Source organism: Moschus berezovskii, chromosome 18 (genome assembly GCF_049115385.1).
Source record: "Moschus berezovskii isolate FMDL1 chromosome 18, NW_MosBer_1.0, whole genome shotgun sequence".
Taxonomy (NCBI): domain Eukaryota; kingdom Metazoa; phylum Chordata; class Mammalia; order Artiodactyla; family Moschidae; genus Moschus; species Moschus berezovskii.
In genome coordinates, this window is record NC_142477.1 from 3,560,628 (window position 1) to 3,581,676 (window position 21,049).

At 38.9% G+C, this 21,049-nt stretch overlaps 1 protein-coding gene across 1 annotated transcript; it reads right to left on the reverse strand.

Annotated features, from left to right (window-relative positions):
• Positions 1-5,640: 5,640 nt before the first annotated feature.
• On the reverse strand, positions 5,641-20,437 carry LOC148774946 (olfactory receptor 10AG1-like). The gene is made up of 3 exons (XM_088845557.1): positions 20,421-20,437; positions 9,855-10,665; positions 5,641-5,832 (listed from the first exon to the last, which is right to left on the reverse strand). Exons 1-3 carry the CDS (start codon positions 20,435-20,437, stop codon positions 5,641-5,643), a joined length of 1,020 nt encoding a protein of 339 aa, XP_088701683.1.
• Positions 20,438-21,049: the final 612 nt, after the last annotated feature.

The window sequence follows — 21,049 nt, forward strand, 5'->3', positions numbered from 1 at the left end:
AAGTTCATGGTTCATGTATTGCTAAAGCCTGTCTTGGAGAATTTTGAGCATGACTTTACTAGCGTGTGAGATGAGTGCAATTGTGCGGTAGTTTGAGCATTCTTTGGCATTGCCTTCCTTTGGGATGGGGATGAAGACTGACCTTTTCCAGTCCTGTGGCCACTGCTGAGTTTTCCAAATTTGCTTGCATATTGAGTGCAGCACTTTCACAGCATCATCTTTCAGGACTTGAAATAGTTCAACTGGAATTCCATCACCTCCACTAGCTTTGTTCGTCATGACGCTCTCTAAGGCCCACTTGACTTCACATTCCAAGATGTCTGGTTCCAGGTGAGTGATTACGCCATCGTGATTCTCTTCGTCATGAAGATCTTTTTTGTACAGTACTTCTGTGTATTCCTGCCACCTCTTCTTAATATCTTCTGCTTCTGTTAGGTCCATACCATTTCTGTCCTTTATCGAGCCCATCTTTGCATGAAATGTTCCCTTGATATCTCTAATTTTCTTGAAATGATCTCTTGTTTTTCCTATTCTGTTGTTTTCCTCTATTTCTTTGCATTGATCGCTGAGGAAGCCTTTCTTATCTCTCTTTGCTATTCTTTGGAACTCTGCATTCAGATGCTTATATCTTTCCTTTTCTCCTTTGCTTTTCACTTCTCTTCTCTTCACAGCTATTTGTAAGGCCTCCTCAGACAGCCATTTTGCTTTTTTGCATTTCTTTTCCATGGGGATGGTCTTGGTCCCTGTCTCCTGTACAATGTCACGAACCTCCGTCCAGAGTTCATCAGGCACTCTATCTATCAGATCTAGACCCTTAAATCTATTTCTTACTTCCACTGTATAATCATAAGGGATTTGATTTAGGCCATATCTGAATGATCTAGTGGTTTTCCCTACTTTCTTCAATTTATGTCTGAATTTGGCAATAAGGAGTTCATGATCTGAGCCACAGTCAGCTCCTGGCCTTGTTTTTGCTAACTGTAAAGAGCTTCTCCATCTTTGGCTGCAAAGAATACAATCAATCTGATTTCGGTGTTGACCATCTGGTGATGTCCATGTGTAGAGTCTTCCCTTGTGTTGTTGGAAGAGGGTGTTTGCTATGACCAGGGCGTTCTCTTGGCAAAACTCTATTAGCCTTTCCCCTTCATTCTGTGCTCCAAGACCAAGTTTGCCTGTTGCTCCAGGTGTTTCTTGGCTTCCCGCTTTTGCATTCCAGTCCCCTATAACGAAAAGGACATCTTTTTTGGGTGTTAGTTCTAAAAGGTCTTCTACGTCTTCATAGAACCATTCAACTCGGCTTCTTCAGCATTACTGGTTGGGGCACAGGCTTGGATTACTCTAATATTAAATTGTTTGCCTTGGAAACGAACAGAGATCATTCTGCCATTTTTTAGATTGCATCCAAATACTACATTTGGACTCTTTTTTTGACCATGATGGCTACTCCATTTCTTCTAAGGGATTCCTGCTCACAGGAGTAGATATAATGGTCATCTGAATTAAATTCACCCATTCCAGTCCATTTTAGTTCACTGATTCCTAGAATGTCTGCTTTCACTCTTGTCCTAATTCCCCTAGGATATTTATGTGCTTGTGTACTAAGTAGCTTTCAGTTGTGTGTGATTCTTTGTGACCCAGTGGACTGTAGGCCACCAGGTTCCTCTGTCCATGGGTTTCTCCAGGCAAAAATCCTGGAGTCAGTTACCTTGTTATTTAAAGCACTACAGAATAAAGTAATACATCACTGAAAAGAAAAGGTATGGCTAGGGACATTTTTGGTTGCTTTCCAAAATATTTGAATGGCTAGTGTAATGAGCTGGTTCAATTGTACATTGACACGTGAGAGAACTAATTTCCAAGGCCGAAAGAAATCTATTTCTACTTAAAGAGCACTATTTGCTTTGGAGAGAGCAAATGATTTAGAAAGACATGTGCAACACCTAACCTTCAAATTGTTTAAAGTTAAATATCAATAGAACAACATTTAAAATACTCCATATCAAAGAAAGAAATAACTTCATTCCAGTCCAGGAAGATAAGCGTGAACTCTTACATCAAAAGTGTTGTTTACATTTTAGATTGATTTTCTTAGCTAATCATGCCATAAATATCAAAGTTTATTAAGCCAGATTTTTACAGGCTCTTAAGATATTATATTAAATTTGATAAGTTAGACTATATTTCAGGCAATGTCTTCATTATTCTGTTAGAAAATTAGTGAGATAAATGACTAAAAGAATTTTGAAATGTATTGTTAGTTTTAATGTAAAAAGTTATTAGAATAGTTGAGGCAGTTTTGAAGAAAATTTTAAACGTAGGAAAACTTACTGAAGAAAGCAGTAATTGGCTTCTTTTTAAATGTTTTAAAAGTGTTTGCATACTACCATCAATGAAATGTAGTATTATTTCTGAAGAAACACTATTTTGAAAAGTATTAGTTGCTCAGTTGTGTCCAACTCTTTCTCCTCATGGACTGTAGCCCACCAGGCTCCTCTGTCCATGGAATTTTCCCACCAGAATATTGGAGTCTTCAGTAGCTATTCCCTTCTCAAGTGGTTCTACCTAACCCAATGGTCAAACCCAGGTCTCCTGCACTGCAGGCAGACTCTTTACCATCTGAGGCAACAGGAAAGTCCTCTTGAATGGAATCTAACATTTTAAGGCATTAAAAGAAAAATCATTGATGTTATACTTTTCTGATTAAACAAATACTACAAAATCAGACTACAGATATAACTGTCTTTGTCCTCATTCAGAGGGAGTTAGAGCCCTGAGGTCATTAGCTAATTAAAAGAGAAATTGGCCTGTGTCCCTAAGAAAAGAAGCCAACCTAAAGGAAAAACAAACAAACACAAAGCCTCAGTTAAAAGAATCAAGCCTGTTTACTGTTCCCTTGGAAGGACTTCTGCAAAAGAAAAGTTTGAGTAGAATTAATTTTAGAGTAATGACGTGAAACTGCCTTTCTCCATCTACAGTGAAGGGCTATAAGTATACAATCAAATCACAATACTACTTTCATGTCCAGTATTAGGTGTAGATTGAAAACACTGGTGCTGGTTTAGTCACTATCCTGTCTGACTCTTGCGATCCCCATGGACTGCAGCCCAACAGACTCCTCCATCCAAGAGATTTCCCCAGGGGATCTTCCTGACCCAGAGATTGGACCCATGTCTCCTCCATTACAGGTGGATTCTTTATTGCTGAGCCACCAGGGATTCACTAAGGTGAATATTTTGTTATGAAAATACTGAGAATAATTCATAGGTTGTGACATTTCCATATCTTTCTCCCCCTTCTTTCTTTTCCTCCCTCTCTCCTTCCCACCCTTCTTCCTTCTTTCTTTCCTCCTTCCCCATCTCTCCCCCTCTCTTTCTCTCATCCTCTTCTTTCTTTTCTCTATGTTGCTTGAATTTCATCCAGCTCATAATCATTTTATTGCTTAAGTATCATTTGAGAAAATAAAATGTGGAGAGGCTTATAATAGATGTGGTGGATAATAACACCATCTCTGTATTGCATGTGTGAATGCGTGCTCAATTGTGTCTGACTCTTTGCAATCTCCTAGACTTTAGCCCATCAGGCTCCTCTGTTCATGGAATTTTCCAGGCAAGAATGCTGGAGAGGGCTGCTATCTCCTCCTCCAGGCAATCTTCCAGACCCAGGGATCGAACCTGCAACTCTTGCATCTCCTGCACTGGCAGGTGGATTGTTTACCACTAGTGCCATGTGGGAAACATCTCTGTATTGCAGAACACTGTAATTTCAATTAAACTGTTTTGGAAAGTAAACATAAAATCATTTAACAAAAATAGAAACTGTTAATCAAAGTCTGAAATAAATAGTGGACTTGGAATTTGTAGTCACCAACTGTTCGGTTTGTACACTTTTTCTTCGTAACTCCGTTCTTAGTGTTTTAGGTTATTAAAACAGAAATAATGAGTCCAACACAACGTGTGATCAATATATACATCGTTTGCTGTCATAGATGAACACATAATATTTTTCAGTATTATAATAAAACCATGCATGAATGGTATCCCTGACACCACCTGGAAAACATTCCAAATTCATGGAGAAAATCCTCGGTATTTTTATATGAAGGAAAGATTTTATGCTACTATAATATTTAAGGAGGGAATTAGAAATTGGATAGAAATTGCTTAAGAACTTCTCTACATTTCAAAAGGTTTTATGATGCAATTTCTATTTAATATTCATAATACATGTGGAAATTTCAAAAATTACTTATCATTGCATCTTATTAAGAACTTGTCTCAAATCTTAGTTAAGCAAATTAGTACTCAGTTGTAGACTGCTAATTTCCAACTTGTTTTTCAATTGCTATTTTCACTTTTCTCTGATTTGATTTTCCCAAAATACTTAAGAAAAATATGGAAGAAGGTTATTTTTACAGTATTGGAGAAGAATTAAGACAAGACTTCAATGTGCAGAGAGAGAGGTGAACACAAAACACAATGATGAGAATAGTGCATCCCATTGGTAAATCATTAGTGGAGGATATAGTAATCTAATTAACATTGGATACTGTTATCCGTTCATAAATCAAATACTTATTGGGTTATTTATATATGTAAGTTCCCAGGAAGGAGAAGTATATATAAATGATACATTCTATGTTCCCCCGAAATTACCTGTTGCAGTAAAAGTAACTTGGATTTTGAGTTGTACATGCCTAAAATTGTCTTAATAATGCCTTCTGTTTGCTTTGATCTTAGACTATTTATATAGCATTTTTAAGTTGAAATTTATTGAAAGCATGGCTGTCAATTGCAGGAATTACCACTCAAATGCAAAATGAGTATTTGAGATGTGATTAATACCTCTTTGGCTGAGTTCTTTATGACTCTTTCAATTGAAATAAACTGACTATACCAACTATTACAACAGACAAAAAAATCACAAAGGTCATTCCCCAAATCACTTTTTCTGGCTTATTTTTAAATTATAGTTGCATGATGACTCAAAAATATTTGATAGCTGAAATCAAAATATAAATAAATGCAATTCAAAAGAAATAACATGAGAAAGGAGAATTGATGGAAAGGTCTTCTAAATAAAATTGTCAGATTTCTGGCTATAAATTCATCTCACAAAGCTGAATTACAGAATGCAGCATCGATTATTTCATTATCAGTAACGGGAAAATACAGCCATCTATCAGCAGACCTAATTCCTGATACTACTCTTTTCTGATGGATTGTTTTTTGTAAAAGAATGAATTTCTTTAAACTACGGCTTAATATCAAGTTTAGATGCTTTTTTAGAACTCAAATTAGTGAGTTTTGAAAGTGCAGTGTACACATTTTATCACTTGGCAAACTGCAACTCAGAGAGATAGAGGACTTTACATTGATTATATATATATATACTGCAGGTGCTTTCAGGAGACCAAACAGCAGAAGGCAATTTCTCTCTAGTCATGGCATTTGTTCTCCTGGGATTTTTGGATCTTCCGAACCTCCAGGGACGTCTATTTGGAATTTTCTTTCTCATCTACATATTCATCTTAGCAGAATAATCACGACGGTAGACGCTGTGCTCCAGACGCCCCTGTAGTTTTTCCTTGCAAATTTCTCGTCACTCGAAATCGGTTACGTATCTGTCACTCTCCCTAGGATTCTAGTGACCTTTGGACTCAGGACAGAAGTGTTTCTTCGCTGAGCTGTGCCATCTGACGCGCTTCTTCCTTGCTCCAGGAGCCCCGGGGATGCTCCTCCTGGGAGTGAGGTCTGTGCCCTGTGTGTCCATGTGCAGCCTCTGTGCCATCAGAGGCTCCTCTTCCTTGCTCCGGGAGCCCCGGGGGCGCTCCTCCTGGGGGCGAGGCCTGGGCCCTGAGCATCCACGTGCAGCCTCTGCACGCCCTTCCCTCACAACCCACAGGACCGGCCTGCAGTCGGCTGCTGGCGCCTGGGTGCGGGAATTCCAGTCCCGACAGCACAGACATGCCGGGTGTACTTACTGCTGTTCTGTGCTTCACACCAGATCGACCGCTTCTTCTGTGACATTCCCCATTGATCACCGTGGCCTGTGCGGACACGGCGCTTAATGAAATGTGTGTCTCTCGGTTGCTGTGCTGTTTGCCACGATTCCTTTCCTCCCGATACTGGGCTTTGATGTCAAAATCATTTCTGCCGTATGAAAGCTGCGCTCAGCCACAGGCTGGTCCAAAGCCTTCTCCACCTGCTTTTCCCATCTCACCGTTGTGCTTTTATTCTCTGGTTCCTTGACTATTACCTATTTATGCCCCAAATCAAATCATTCCGCAGGAACCGACAAAATGCTGTTTCCTACACTGCTGTGACGCCAGTGTTTAACACCTTGATATACAGTCTTAGGAATAAGGATGTGATTGCAGTTTTGAAAAAACTATTGCTTAAGAAAACACTGCAAAGATGTGAAAGGTCACTTTTCAATATTTGTCTCAGAGGGCTCACAGAAATATAGTTTAATTTCACTCTTCCCATGTTCACTGATAGTGTTCAGTTCAGTTCAGTTCAGTTCAGTCGCTCAGTCGTGTCCGACTCTCCGCGACCCCATGAATCACAGCATGCCAGGCCTCCCTGTCCATCACCAACTCCAGGAGTTCACTCACACTCATGTCCATCGAGTTGCTGATGCCATCCAGCCATCTCATTCTCTGTCGTCCCCTTCTCCTCCCGCCCCCAACCTTTCCTAGCATCAGAGTCTTTTCCAGTGAGTCAACGTGTCACATGAGGTGGCCAAAGTATTGGAGTTTCAGCTTTAGCATCAGTCCTTCCAATGAATACCCAGGACTGATCTCCTTTAGAATAGACTGGTTGGATCTCCTTGCAGTCCAAGGGACTCTCCGGAGTCTTCTCCCGCACCACAGTTCAAAAGCATCAATTCTTCGGCGATCAGCTTTCTTCACAGTCCAACTCTCACATCCATACATGACCACGAGAAAAACCATAGCCTTGACTAGACGGATCTTAGTGTTAAGTATTCCTAATTATTGTGTTGTCATTTACAATTATTACGTAGTTTGGATTTTCTGCCTGAAGTCATTTTGACTATATTTTAAATAAGAAAATTTATTAATTGTGTTTTATTCTTTAAGACAAATCCACTTTTTCATAGCCATTTTAAATTTACCCAACTATAACATTTCAGAAAACTAAGATCATGGCATCTGATCCGATCACTTCATGGGAAATAGATGGGGAAACAGTGGAAACAGTGTCAGACTTTATTTTTGGGGGCTCCAAAATCACTGTGGATGCTGATTGAAGCCATGGAATTAAAAGACGCTTACTCCTTGGAAGGAAAGTTATGACCAACCTAGACAGCATATTAAAAAGCAGAGACATTACTTTGCCAACCAAGATCCGTCTAGTCAAGGCAATGGTTTTTCCCGTGGTCATGTATGGATGTGAGAGTTGGACTGTGAAGAAAGCTGACTGCCGAAAAATTGATGCCTTTGAACTGTGGTGTTGGAGAAGACTCTTGAGAGTCCCTTGGACTGCAAGGAGATCCAACCAGTCCATTCTAAAGATCAATCCTGGGTGTTCATTGGAAGGACTGATGCTAAAGCTGAAACTCCAATACTTTGGCCACGTCATGCAACGAGTTAACGCACTGGAAAAGACTCTGATGCTGGGAGGGATTGGGGGCAGGATGAGAAGGGGACAAGAGAGAATGAGATGGCTGGATGGCATCATCGACTCGATGGAGGTGAGTTTGAGTGAACTCTGGGAGTTGGTGATGGACAGGGAGACCTGGCATGCTGTGATTAATGGGGTAGCAAAGAGTCGGACACAACTGAGCGACTGAACTGAACTCAACACTTTCAGATAAGTAAACCGCTAGAATTTTGCTTAAAATGTGTAGAAAAAATATCCTTTGCTTTGATAACTGGTAAATTATTTACAAATATGCTGGTACTGCCATTTGTATTTGTGACACATTCATTTTTCATGGGAGATATTTTATTAGATATGTGATGAGGAATGAACACAAGACTAAATTAAAAGTCATATATTTATGAACAGTAATTTTAAAATAGAATGAAAACCTTTTATTGCATTCACTTTCTCAGTATAAATTAAGAAAATTGTTCCATGTGTAATCAGAGGGAGCTGTATATCTGGATCTTTTCTTTCCACTTCTTCCAAGAGTGATAAAAATTGAATATCAAACAGTATGACAGCCTGTCAGAAAAATAATTGAAGCTTCATTGATTGATTTGAGAAATCCTGTAGAACATATTTGTAGTCTGTATGGCATGTAATAAACAAATTACTAAGCATGATAACAGGAAAGATTTCATGCCCATACATATGTGTTATGTCATTTTAAATCTCTTATTATAATATCAAACTGATGAAAGTGAAAGAGGAGAGTGAAAAGGTTGGCTTGAAGCTCAACATTCAGAAGACAAAGATCATGGCATCTGGTCCCATCACTTCATGGGAAATAGATGGAAAAACAGTGGAAACAGTGTCAGACTTTGTTTTTTTGGGCTCCAAAATCACTGCAGATGCTGATTGCAGCCATGAAATTAAAAGACGCTTGCTCCTTGGAAGGAAAGTTATGACCAACCTTGATAGTATATTAAAAAGCAGCACCACAGTTCAAAAGCATCGATTCTTCGGCGATCAGCTTTCTTCACAGTCCAAAGCTCACATCCATACATGACCACGGGAAAAACCATTGCCTTGACTAGATGGACCTTGGTCAGCAAACTGAATAAACATATATAAATTTTGTTACAATGTGTTGACTCGAAGTTTTCTTTAATATCATCTATACCTAGTCTTTAATTACTACATTTTTTGACATTTCAAAGTGACTTAGTACCATTATTTATTATTATTTAATTGGAAATTTTATTTAATATATTAAGAAATATATATAAGTGCCAAAAGCAAACACACATTGAACCAAAATTGTCTGTCACTGTTTCCACTGTTTCCCCATCTATTTCCCATGAAGTGATGGGACCAGATGCCATGATTTTTGTTTTCCGAATGTTGAGCTTCAAACCAACCTTTTCATTCTCCTCTTTCAGTTTCATCAAGAGGCTTTTGTGTTCCTCTTCACTTTCTGCCATAAGGGTGGTGTCATCTGTATATCTTGATTCCAGTTTGTGCTTCTTCCAGCCCAGCATTCCTCATGATGTACTCTCATATAAGTTAAATAAACAGGTTGACAGTATACAACCTTAACGTTCTCCTTTTCCTATTTGGAACCAGTCTGTTTTTCCATGTCCAGTTCTAACTGTTGCTTCCTGACCTGCATACAGGTTTCTCAAGAGGCAGGTCAGGTGGTCTGGTATTCACATCTTTAGGTTTTGGCAACATGTACTGTAACTGGAAAAGGTCAGTCTTCATTCCAATGCCAAAGAATGCTCAAACTACCACACAATTGCACTCATCTCACACGCTAGTAAAGTCATGCTCAAAATTCTCCAAGCCAGGCTTCAGCAATATGTGAACCGTGAACTCCCAGATGTTCAAGCAGGTTTTAGAAAAGGCAGAGGCACCAGAGATCAAATTGCCAACATCCTCTGGATGCATTTCTTTCAAAGAACTGGGAAGCTTATCTCTCTTTTCTACACAAAAGTTGGGAGACATTCAGCAAATGATTGGAAACCTTAGAAAACATCCACTGGATCATGGAGAAAGCAAGACAGTTCCAGAAAAACATCTATTTCTGCTTCATTGACTATGATAAAGCCTTTAACTGTGTGGATCACACCGAACTGTGGAAAATAATTATAGTAAGGTTTACTTCTTATTTTAAATTACTAATCTACACACTAAAACGTGTAAATTATAAATTTTAACATGGCAGCAAATGTTTTGGTCGTGTACAGTTTCTTCAAATGGATTTTGTTTGAGCTGTAAACAGGTGGTAGAGGCTGTGACGTAGAATAAGACCACCACTGTGAGGTTAGACGAGCAAGTGGAGAAGGCTTTAGCCCTCCCTCTGGAAGATGGCGATTTCAGAATGTTGGTGATGTTTTTGCCATAGGAGACCACAGTCAACAGAAATGGAACCATGATGAACACCACTGCAACTCCACAGATTGCTGTCTCGTTCGTAAATGCGTCCCCACAAGCAAGCTTGAATACTAGGGAGAGGTCACAGAAAAAATGATTAATTGTGGTAGACACACAAAAAAGCAGAGAGAAAACCTGCCATGTTTGCCCAGTTACAACAGGGACTCCACTGACCCAGGAGGCAATGACCAGCTGGACACAGACCTGGGAGCTCAAGATCAGACCATAGTGAAGAGGGTTACAAATGGCCATGTAGCGGTCATAGACCATCACGGCCAGGAGTAGACACACTAAACCTCGAAACAGAAGGATCAAACATGTTTGTGTAGCACAGGCAATGAAGGAAATGTTCCCTTTCTGTCTCAGGAGGTCCGTGAGCATTCTTGGGATAGTGACAGTCACATAACAGATTTCTACAATGGAAAAGTTGTTGCGGAAAAAGTACATGGGGGTCTGGAGAGTAGGATCAATTCTTTTTATCAGTACAATGACACTATTGCACATCATGATGGTCAGATACAGGACTAAAAATATCCCCAAAAGAATCCATTGGAAATTGGGAATATCAGAAAACCTCAAAAGGATGAATTCCATCATTGTGGTGATATTTGGTTTTTCTGTTCTTACATCTGTGGATATGGTAAATTCAAGACGGTTAATTCATTGATGCTTTTGAGCAATGTTTCCCTTCTGTTAACTGGATCAGATGCATGAACCTATTCACATAATCCTTGCGAGTACTGCTGCCTTTGCTTTGCTCAGTTTCTAAGACATGAGATTTGAAACCTCAGCGATGAACTGACGTGCAGTTAAAGTCAATTTGAGAAATAAAATCTCCATTGTCTCATACTTGGATGTAGTGATACCAGAGGGCTTCCCTGGTATTTCGGCAGTAAAAGAATCGGCCTGAAATGCAGGAGATATGGGAGATATAGGTTTTATCCATGGGTAAGGAAGATCCCTTGGAGGAGGGGATGGCAACCCACCCCAGTATTCTTGCCTAGAGTATTCCATGGACAAGAAGCATGATGGGCTATGGTCCATGGGATCACAAAGAGTCAGACATGACAGAAGTGGCTGAGCAGCAGCAGAACTGATACCAGAAACAATAAGATGTATGCATTTTTATTTAAAGCTGATTGTGCAGCAATAGTGTTAAATTATTTCACCCCTTTTAAAAGTGAAATTATATATGACACAGGCTTGCTATTGTTTTTCTTTGAGTTCATCAATTTCTTTTTCTGTACCTATTTACTTATTCCATTTCCTTTCAATTCAAAGCTTTTCACTTAAAACTTTTGCCTAATTTTTATTCATAACATTTTAAGCCCTCCCATTTCTACTTCAATGAGAACTGACTTTCCTTGTTACTGGGGGAGCAGATACGTGTAATCGTGTTGTTCTCGTCTGTGTACCTCACCCATCGGTTATGCTACACATGGAAAGCATGTTACATCATGGGGTCCAATAACGTTCCCTATTAATACCCACTGTACACTGCATTACAAATACCAATTAACCTTTAACTCAGTCCATAAATATGACCCATTCTTCATGATATTTGGGGTTCCCTGATAGCTCAGTTGGTAAAGAATCCACCTGCAATGCAGGAGATACCGTTTTGATTCCAAGGTCAGGAAGATCCACTGAAGAAGGGATAGGCTACCCACTCCAGTGTTCTCGGTCTTCCCTTGTGCCTCAGTTGGTAAAGAATCTTCATGCAAGGCGGGAGACTGGGTTCGATCCCTGGGTTGGGAAGATCCCCTGGAGAAGGGAAAGGTTGCTCACTCAAGTATTCTTGCCTGGAGAATTCTATGGACTGTCCATGTGGTCATAAGGAGTCAGACATGACTGAATGATTTTCAGTTTCATGATATTTTAATATAGTCTGTTCTTAACCTATGTGATTCTCTGATCCATTGTCACCTACTTCTCTTACAACCAAATAAAATACCTCCTAAAAATTCCTTTGTAATTTTATCTAATAAATGTAACTTTATTTAAACCCTATGATTATTTGTTTTAGGAATGCAAGTGGCAAAAGCATATGAGTGTGACTAACACACACACACACACACACAGAGGCCTGTTACCTTGCTTCACTTCAAATTCATGTAATCAGTTACCATCAGGCAGTCAACACTGTGTGACAATTTTCATAACACTTTATTAATGACTGTTTTCTGTGTTTTCATATTTCATTAAATCTACTATGTCTGTTCCCATCTTCCAGCTCCACAAACTATTGTTTTTGAATTAATACTTTGTTTAAAAAATTGAGTCAACAAATGTTCTCTCTTATTTCTCTCTTTCCACTACAATTAGTTTTCAAAATTATCTTAAGTGAAAGTTTTATTATAAATACTATTATTATTATTGCTATTTCACTTATTTCTAATTTTATCATTAAAAAAATAAAGAAATACATTGGTTAATTTAAGTTAACTAATTTTCAGATAAAGATCTCAGAATTTCAAATTTTTCTGTTTTATCGTTTTTATCTTAAACCTCAAACCAGAACTACGTTTAAATAAAACCATCTAACATCTTACCTTCATGAATTTACATGAAGTTATCTATGAGAATATAGATGTTTTGACCCTGTAAATTTTTACAGTTCTTTTGAATCAGGAAGTCACTGTCATTAGGGAGTCTTCTTCAAAGATCAGCTGCTCTTATGTAGGAAGTAGTCATGCTTACCCTGGGGGACATTTTCTCTTGAGTATCAGTTTAATTTCTAGAAGACTGCTTCTGTTCAGTGATCATCTGGGTTTATGTTTTAAAACTACTTTTTCTGTAGATGATTTGTCCTCTGAAGCTCTTTCTTGACACAAAGGTTCCCCTCTGTGGGGGTGGAAAAAATTTCCAGATGTTCAAACAGGTTTTTGAAAAGGCAGAGGCAACAGAGATCAAATTGCCAACATCCGCTGGATCATGGAGAAAGGAAGAGAGTTCCAGAAAAACATCTATTTCTGCTTCATTGACTATGTCAAAGCCTTTGACTGTGTGGATCACAATAAACTGTGGAACATTCTGAAAGAGATGGGAATCCCAGACCACCTGACCTGCCTCTTGAGAAACCTGTATGCAGGTCAGGAAGCAACATTTAGAACTGTATACGGAACAACAGACTGGTTCCAGATAGGAAAAGGAGTACATCAAGGTTGTATATTGTCACCCTGCTTATTTAACTTCTATACAGAGTACATCATGAGGAAAGCTGGGCTGGAAGAAGCACAGGCTGGAATCAAGATTGCCGGGAGAAATATCAATAACCTCAGATATGCAGATGACACCACCCTTATGGCAGAAAGTGAAGAGGAACTCAAAGGCATCTTGATGAAAGTGAAAGAGGAGAGTGAAAAGGTTGGCTTGAAGCTCAACTTTCAGAAAACGAAGATCATGGCATCTGGTCCCATCACTTCATGGGAAATAGATGGGGAAACAGTGTCAGACTTTTTTTGGGGGGGGCTCCAAAATCACTTCAGATGCTGATTGCAGCCATGAAATTAAAAGACGCTTGCTCCTTGGAAGAAAAGTTATGACCAGCCTAGATAGCATATTATAAACCAGAGACATTACTTTGCCTACAAAGGTCCGTCTAGTCAAGGCTATGGTTTTTCCCATGGTCATATACGGATGTGAGAGTTGGACTGTGAAGAAAGCTGATCGCCGAAGAATTGATGCTTTTGAACTGTGGTGCTGGAGAAGACTCTTGAGAGTCCCTTGGACTGCAAGGAAATCCAACCAGTCCATTCTAAAAGAGATCAATCCTGGGTGTTCATTGGAAGGACTGATGCTAAAACTGAAACTCCAATACTTTGGCCACCTCATGCGACGAGTTGACTCACTGGAAAAGAGTCTGATGTTAGGAGGGATTGGGGGTAGGAGGAGACGGGGACAGCAGAGAATGAGATGGCTGGATGGCATCACCGACTCGATGGACATGAGTTTGAGTGAACTCCGGGAGTTGGTGATGGACAGGGAGGCCTGGCGTGCTGTGGTTCATGGGGTCGCAAAGAGTTGGACACGACTGAGCGACTGAACTGAACTGAACTGAACCAATAATACTTTCTGGAAAAGAAATTAAAACTCAATTTATTGCATTTCAGACCATTAGTAATTGCTATAAGTTTGCCTTCCTTAATTTTATTCCCATAATTCATTCAGATCTTATCTTTCACATCTTTAGAAAAGTGTTTCACTTACTAATACACAAATGTGATATTGTTGTTCTTTCCAATACACTGCGGGGAGGATTAGATCCCTTTTCAGAAGTGGAACACTGTTCCTAGATTAACTTTTGTGGAAATTAAAGCATGTTGTATCTGCTGACAAAAATCTGGGTTGTTTTATTCATGTTATGATATCTAGTTGGTCATCTGCATAGGTATCTAACAGATTCAAAATGAAAGGCACCTTAAAAATAGCCTAGACCCTATTATGGAGAGTGAAGTAAATCAGAAAGAGAAAGAAAGATATCATATATTAACACACACATGCATAAATATAAATATATATACATATATATGTATATATATGTATGTATGTATATGTGTGTGTGTGCTTGAGAAAAATGATATTCAAAAACCTATTTGCAAGGCAGGAATATAGACGTAGACATAGAGAACAGACTTGTGAGGGAAGGAGAGGGTGGGAGAAACTGAAAGATTAACGTTGAGACATATACACCACCACATGTAAAGCAGATGACTAGTGGAAAGTTTCTAAATATATAAAACAGGGAGCTCAACCTGAAGCTCTGTGACAACCTGGGGGCGATGGAGTGGGTGTGGGAGGGAGGTTAAAGGCGGAGGGGATGTATGTACACCTATGACTAATTTACTTTGTTTTACGGCAGAACCAACACAACACTGTAAAGCAATTATTCTCCAATTAATGATTTTTTAAAAACCCATTTAAACCCAATTATTTAAGACAGAAAAAAAAAAAAAAACCTCCTTCAAAATTCTTTTTCTGTTTCAGCTACTTCCAGGCAGGTATGTAGCTAAAATTATCAGGAATGAGGTTACAAGGCCAATATCCACTTCTGCTAATAAGCACATTTTTTCTTTATGTTTAGAGATTCTTTGACAATTTGAAACACTATTCCTGTTTCTAAAATTGCATTTCTACTTTGTATTTTAAATTTCCTTCTCTTTATTACAGCAAGTTCCTCATAAGTTGGACTTATGTACTTTTTTAGGATTGATGTTTTATCCATGTCATTTAGTGTCATATTTATTTACAAATGCGAATTGCACTGATGATTTATTTCAACTAAGTTTTACTTACAGGATGGAAAAAACTGAATGTCCATCACCCATCACCCATGTGAGTAAACTGATGTAATCCTTAAATCTATAGTTAGGATACTGAATTGAATGTTTCCGTGTTCAGTTCAATATCATCATCACCTGAAAACAAATCTACACTCTGAGACAATACCTCAAATATATCAGTGTAACAAAATAAAGAAACAACTTGAAATCATATTACAGCACACATTTGCAGTCAGTGACGAAGAAGCTCTCGTTGTTTCCAGCTAGGAGTCCCACTATTCCTACTTCTTCTTTGTAGTTTCCTACCGGATCTTCAGCATGCAGAAACCTGAGACGCCAGACAGACAGAACATAAGGAAACAAATACACTATTCAGAGCCTCTGTACATAATAAACACATCATTTCTAACCATATGTCATTGTAGAAACTAATCACCTGGTCCAATGTAGTTCTGAGAAGGTTCAGTTCAGTTCAGTTCAGTCACTCAGTCGTGTCCGACTCTTTACGACCCCATGAATCACAGCAAGCCAGGCCTCCCTGTCCATCACCAACTCCCGGAGTTCACTCATACTCATGTCCACAGAGTCGGTGATGCCATCCAGCCATCTCATTCTATGTCTTCCCCGTCTCCTCCCAACCCCATTCCCTCCTAGCATCAGAGTCTTTTCCAGTGAGTCAACTCGTCGCATGAGGTGGCCAAAGTATTGGAGTTTCAGCTTTAGCATCAGTCCTTCCAATGAACACCCAGGATTGGTCTCCTTTAGAATGGACTGGTTGGACCTCCTTGCAGTCAGGGAATGATATTTATTGTATGTCAATAAAGCAGATGTATTTGAAGAGCATAAAGCCAAACTCTGCCACAGTCCTCACTTTGGGTCACTAAAAAAAGGGTGTTATAGTATGCTGCAACATGTATACCTTTAGACAGATGACTTAGAAAGACACATAACAGAATAAGTATTCATGGTACATATTTATGCATATTAATTTGTTTAATAGATATATTTGAGCCTAACAATACAATGTCATTATTATTTTCATTAGGCTTTGATGCTTAAATTGGCAATAGTGGTGAGGCATAATTTACTTAACATAAAGCACGACTTTATAATTCGGTGATTAGTTGAGATATACTTGACTTATAGCATTATATTAACTTTTGCTGAACAACATAAATATATTTTAAATGATCATCACAATGTCTAATGTTAATATCCATCACCATCCAAAGTTATGCATTTTTTTCTTGTGAATTTTTAAAAATTTCTCTAAACAACTTTCAAATATGCACAATTATTTAACTATAGTGGAAGAAAAGCTATAACAAACCTAGAGTGGTAATTAAAAAGCAATGACATCAGTTTGCTGACAAAGCTCCATATAGTTAAAGCTATGGTTTTTCCAGTAGTCATATATGGATATGATAGTTAGAATATAAAGATGGCTGAGTGTAGAAGAATTGCTGCTTTCAAACTGTGATGTTGGAGAAGACTTTTGAGGGTCCCTTTATCAGGAAGGAAATCAAACTGATTAATCCTAAAGGAAATCAACCCTGAATATTCACTGGGGGGGATTGGTGCTGAAGCTGAAGCTTCAATATTTTGGTCACGTCATGCAAAGAGCCAGTTCACTGACAAAGGAGAAGGGGATGATGGATGATGAGATGCCATCATTGACTCAATGGCCATGAGTTTGAACAAACTCCAGGAGATAGTGAAAGACAAGGAAGCCTGACATGCTTCTGTCCATGGGGTTGCAGAGTCAGACGAGACTTAGCCACTGAACATCAACACCATGCTCTACGTTGACTGGATTGCTATACATTTTAATAGCGGTTTTATAAATATGACTAAATTTAAATTTACTGCCTTGATGTTTATATTTTGTTTCTCTTATATATATATTTTCTCCTATACATATGTATTTTCAATGTTTTTTCTTATTATTTCTTGTTATTTTAATATACTTTTAGTATTTATGTATTACTTAGACACATTAAAAAGGAGAGACATTACTTTGCCAACAAAGGTCCGTCTAGCCAAAGCTATGGTTTTTCCTGTAGTCATGTATGGGTGTGAGAACTGGACTATAAAGAAAGCTGAGCACCGAAAAATTAATGCTTTTGAACTGTGGTGTTGTAAAAGACTCTTGAGAGTCCCTTGGACTGCAAGGAGATCCAACTAATCCATCCCAAGGAAGATCAGTCCTGAATATTCATTGGAAGGACTGATGCTGAAGTTGAAACTCTAATATTTTGGCCACCTGATACAAAGAACTGACTAATTTGAAAAGACCCTGATGCTGGGAAAGATTGAAGATGGGAGGAGAAGGGGACGACAGAGGACAAGCTGGTTGAATGGCATCACTGACTCAATGGACATTAGTTTCAGTAAACTCTGGGGGTTGGTGATGGACAGGGAGGCCTGGCGTGCTTCAGTCCATGGGGTCTCAAAGAGTCAGATACAACTGAGCGACTGAAGTGAACCATTTTTTTATCCAGTGTTCCTTATTAATTTTTAGCTGTAACTGTAGAGCTTGCAAAATAAATGTCTGCCTAATACAATCTATCATTAAATAAATTATATACTTTAATATGCAAAATGTTGAGATCCTGAAAAGAAAATACTCCTATTTGCACAATCTTATCTTTTGTTTTGTATTATTCCTTTACACTCACTCTTTTTAAATTAATTTTTATGAGAATACAGTTGATTTCCAGCTTTATATAGCTTCTGCTATACAGCAGAGTGAATCAATGATACATAAGCATACTTTGACTCTTTCTAAGATTCTATTCCTATATAGATTATTTCAGAGTATTGAGTAGGGTTCCTGTTCTATACAGTAGGTTCTTGTTAGTTAGTGAAGTCGCTCAGTTTTGTCCAACTCTTTGCAACCCCATGAACTGTAACCTGCCAGGATCCTCCATCCATGGGATTTTCCAGGCAAGAATACTGGAGTGGATTGCCATTTCCTTCTCCACACAGTAGGTTCTTACTAGCTATCTATTTAGACAGGTTAGATTGCATATTTCAACCCCAGTCTCTTATTTTACTCCTCCCCTTCCACCTTTCCATCTTGGTAACTTTAAGTTTGCTTACAACGTGTGTGATTCTATATCTGCTTTGTTCCAGTTCCAGTTCAGTCGCTGAGTCATGTCCAGCTCTTTGTGACCCCATGAACCACAGCATGCCAGGCCTCCTTGTCCATCACCAATTCGCAGAGTTCACCCAAACCCGTGTCCATTGAGTCGATGGTGTCATCCAACCACCTCATCATCTGTTGTCCCCTTCTCCTCCTGCCTTCAATCTTTCCCAGCATCAGGGCCTTTTCAAATGAATCAGCTCTTCACATCAGGTGGACAAAGTATTGGAGTTTCAGCTTTAGCATCAGTCCTTACAGTGAACACCCAGGACTGATCTCCTTTAGGATGGACTGGTTGGATCTTGTTGCAGACCAAGGGACTCTCAAGAGTCTTCTCCAACACCACAGTTCAAAAGCATCAATTCTTCAGCACTCAGCTTTCTTTATAGTCCAACTCTCACATCCATACATGACCACTGGAAAAACCATAGCCTTGATTAGACGGATATTTCTTGGCAAAATAATGTCTCTGCTTTTTAATATGCTGTCTAGGTTGGTCATACTTTTCTTCCAAGAGTAAGTCTCTTTTAATTTCATGGCTGCAGTCACCATCTTCAGTGATTTTGGAGCCCCCCCCCCCAAAAAAAAAAAGTCTGCCACTGTTTACCCATCTATTTGCCATGAAGTGATGGAACCAGAAGCCATGATCTTAGCTTTCTGAATGTTGAACTTTAAGCCAACATTTTCATTCTCTTCTTTCACTTCCATCAAGAGGCTCTTTAGTTCCTCTTCACTTTCTGCCATAAGGGTGGTGTCATCTGCATATCTGAGGTTAGTGATATTCTTCCCAGCAACCTTAATTCTAGTTTGTGCTTCTTCCAGCCCAGAGTTTCTCATGATGTACTCCGCATATAAGCTAAATAAGCAGGTTGACAATATACAGCCTTGATGTACTCATTTTCCTATTTGGAACCAGTCTGTTGTTCCATGTTCAATTCTAATTGTTGCTTCCTGATCTGTATAGAGATATCTCAAGAGGCAGGTCAGGTGGTCTGGTATACCCATCTCATTCAGAATATTTATTCCACAGTTTGTTGTGATCAACACAGTCAAAGGCTTTGGCATAGTTGATAAATCAAAAACAGATTTTTTTTCTGGAACTCTCTTGCTTTCTTGATGATCCAACGGATGCTGGCATTTTGATTTCTGTTTCCTCTGGCTTTTCTAAAACCAGTTTGAACATCTGGAAGTTCACGGTTCACGTACTATTGAAGCCTGGCTTGGAGAATTTTGATCATTATTTTACTATCGTATGAGATGTGTGAGATGAGTGCAATTGTGCGGTAGTTTGAACATTCTTTGGCATTGCCTTTCTTTGGGATTGGAATGAAAATGACCTTTCCAGTCCTGTGACCACTGAGGAGTTTTCCATATATTTTGGCATATTGAGTGAAGCACTTTCACAGCATCATCTTTTAGGATTTGGAACAGTTCAACTGGAATTCCATCACCTCCCCTATCTTTTTTCGTACTGATGCTTCCTAAGGCCTACTTGACGTCGAATTCCAGGATGTCTGGCTCTAGTTGAGTGATCACACCATCGTGATTATCTGGGTCATGAAGATCTTTTTTGTATAGTTCTGTATATTCTTGCCACTTCTTCTAAATATCTTCTGCTTCTGTTAGGTCCATAATATTTCTGTCCTTTATCGTGCCCATATTTCCATGAAATGTTCCCTTGGTATCTCTAATTTTCTTGAAGATGTCTCTAGTCTTTCCCATTCTACTCTTTTCTTCTATTTCTTCACACTGATCACTGAGGAAGGCTTTCATAAGTCTCCTTGCTATTCTTTGGAACTCTGCATTCAAATGGTTATATCTTTCCTTTTCTCCTTTGGCAACTTTTATTCACAGCTATTTTTAATAGCTCTCCGGACAGACATTTTCCTTTTTGCATTTCTTTTTCTTGGGGATACTCCTGATTCCTGTCTCCTGTACGATGTCATGAACCTTAGTCTGTAGTTCATGAGGCACTGTCTATCAGATCTAGTCGCTTAAATCTATTTCTCACTCCCACTGTATAATCGTAAAGGATTTCATTTAGGTCATATTTAGGTCATACCTGAATGGTCTAGTGGTTTTCCCTACTTTCTTCAATTTAAGTCTGAATTTAGCAATAAGGAGTTCATGATCTGAGCCACAGTAAGCTCCCAGTCTTGTTTATGGTGACTGTATAGAGCTTCTCCATCTTTGGATGCAAAGAATATAATCAATCTGATTTGGTATTGACTATCTGGTGATGTCCATGTGTAGAGTCTTCTCTTGTGTTGTTGGAAGAGGGTGTTTGCTATGACCAGTGCATTCTCTTGGCAAAACTCTATTAGCCTTTGTCCTGCTTCATTCCATACTCCAAGGTCAAATTTGCCTGTTACTCCAGGTGTTTCTTGACTTCCTACTTTTTCATTCCAGTCCCTTATAATGAAAAGGACATCTTTTTTTGGGGTGTTATTTCTAAAAGATCTTGTAGGTCTTCATAGAACCATTCACCTTCAGCTGCTTCAACATTACTGGTTGGGGCATAGACTTGGATTACCATGATATTGTATGGTTTTCCTTGGAAACGAACAGAGATCATGCTG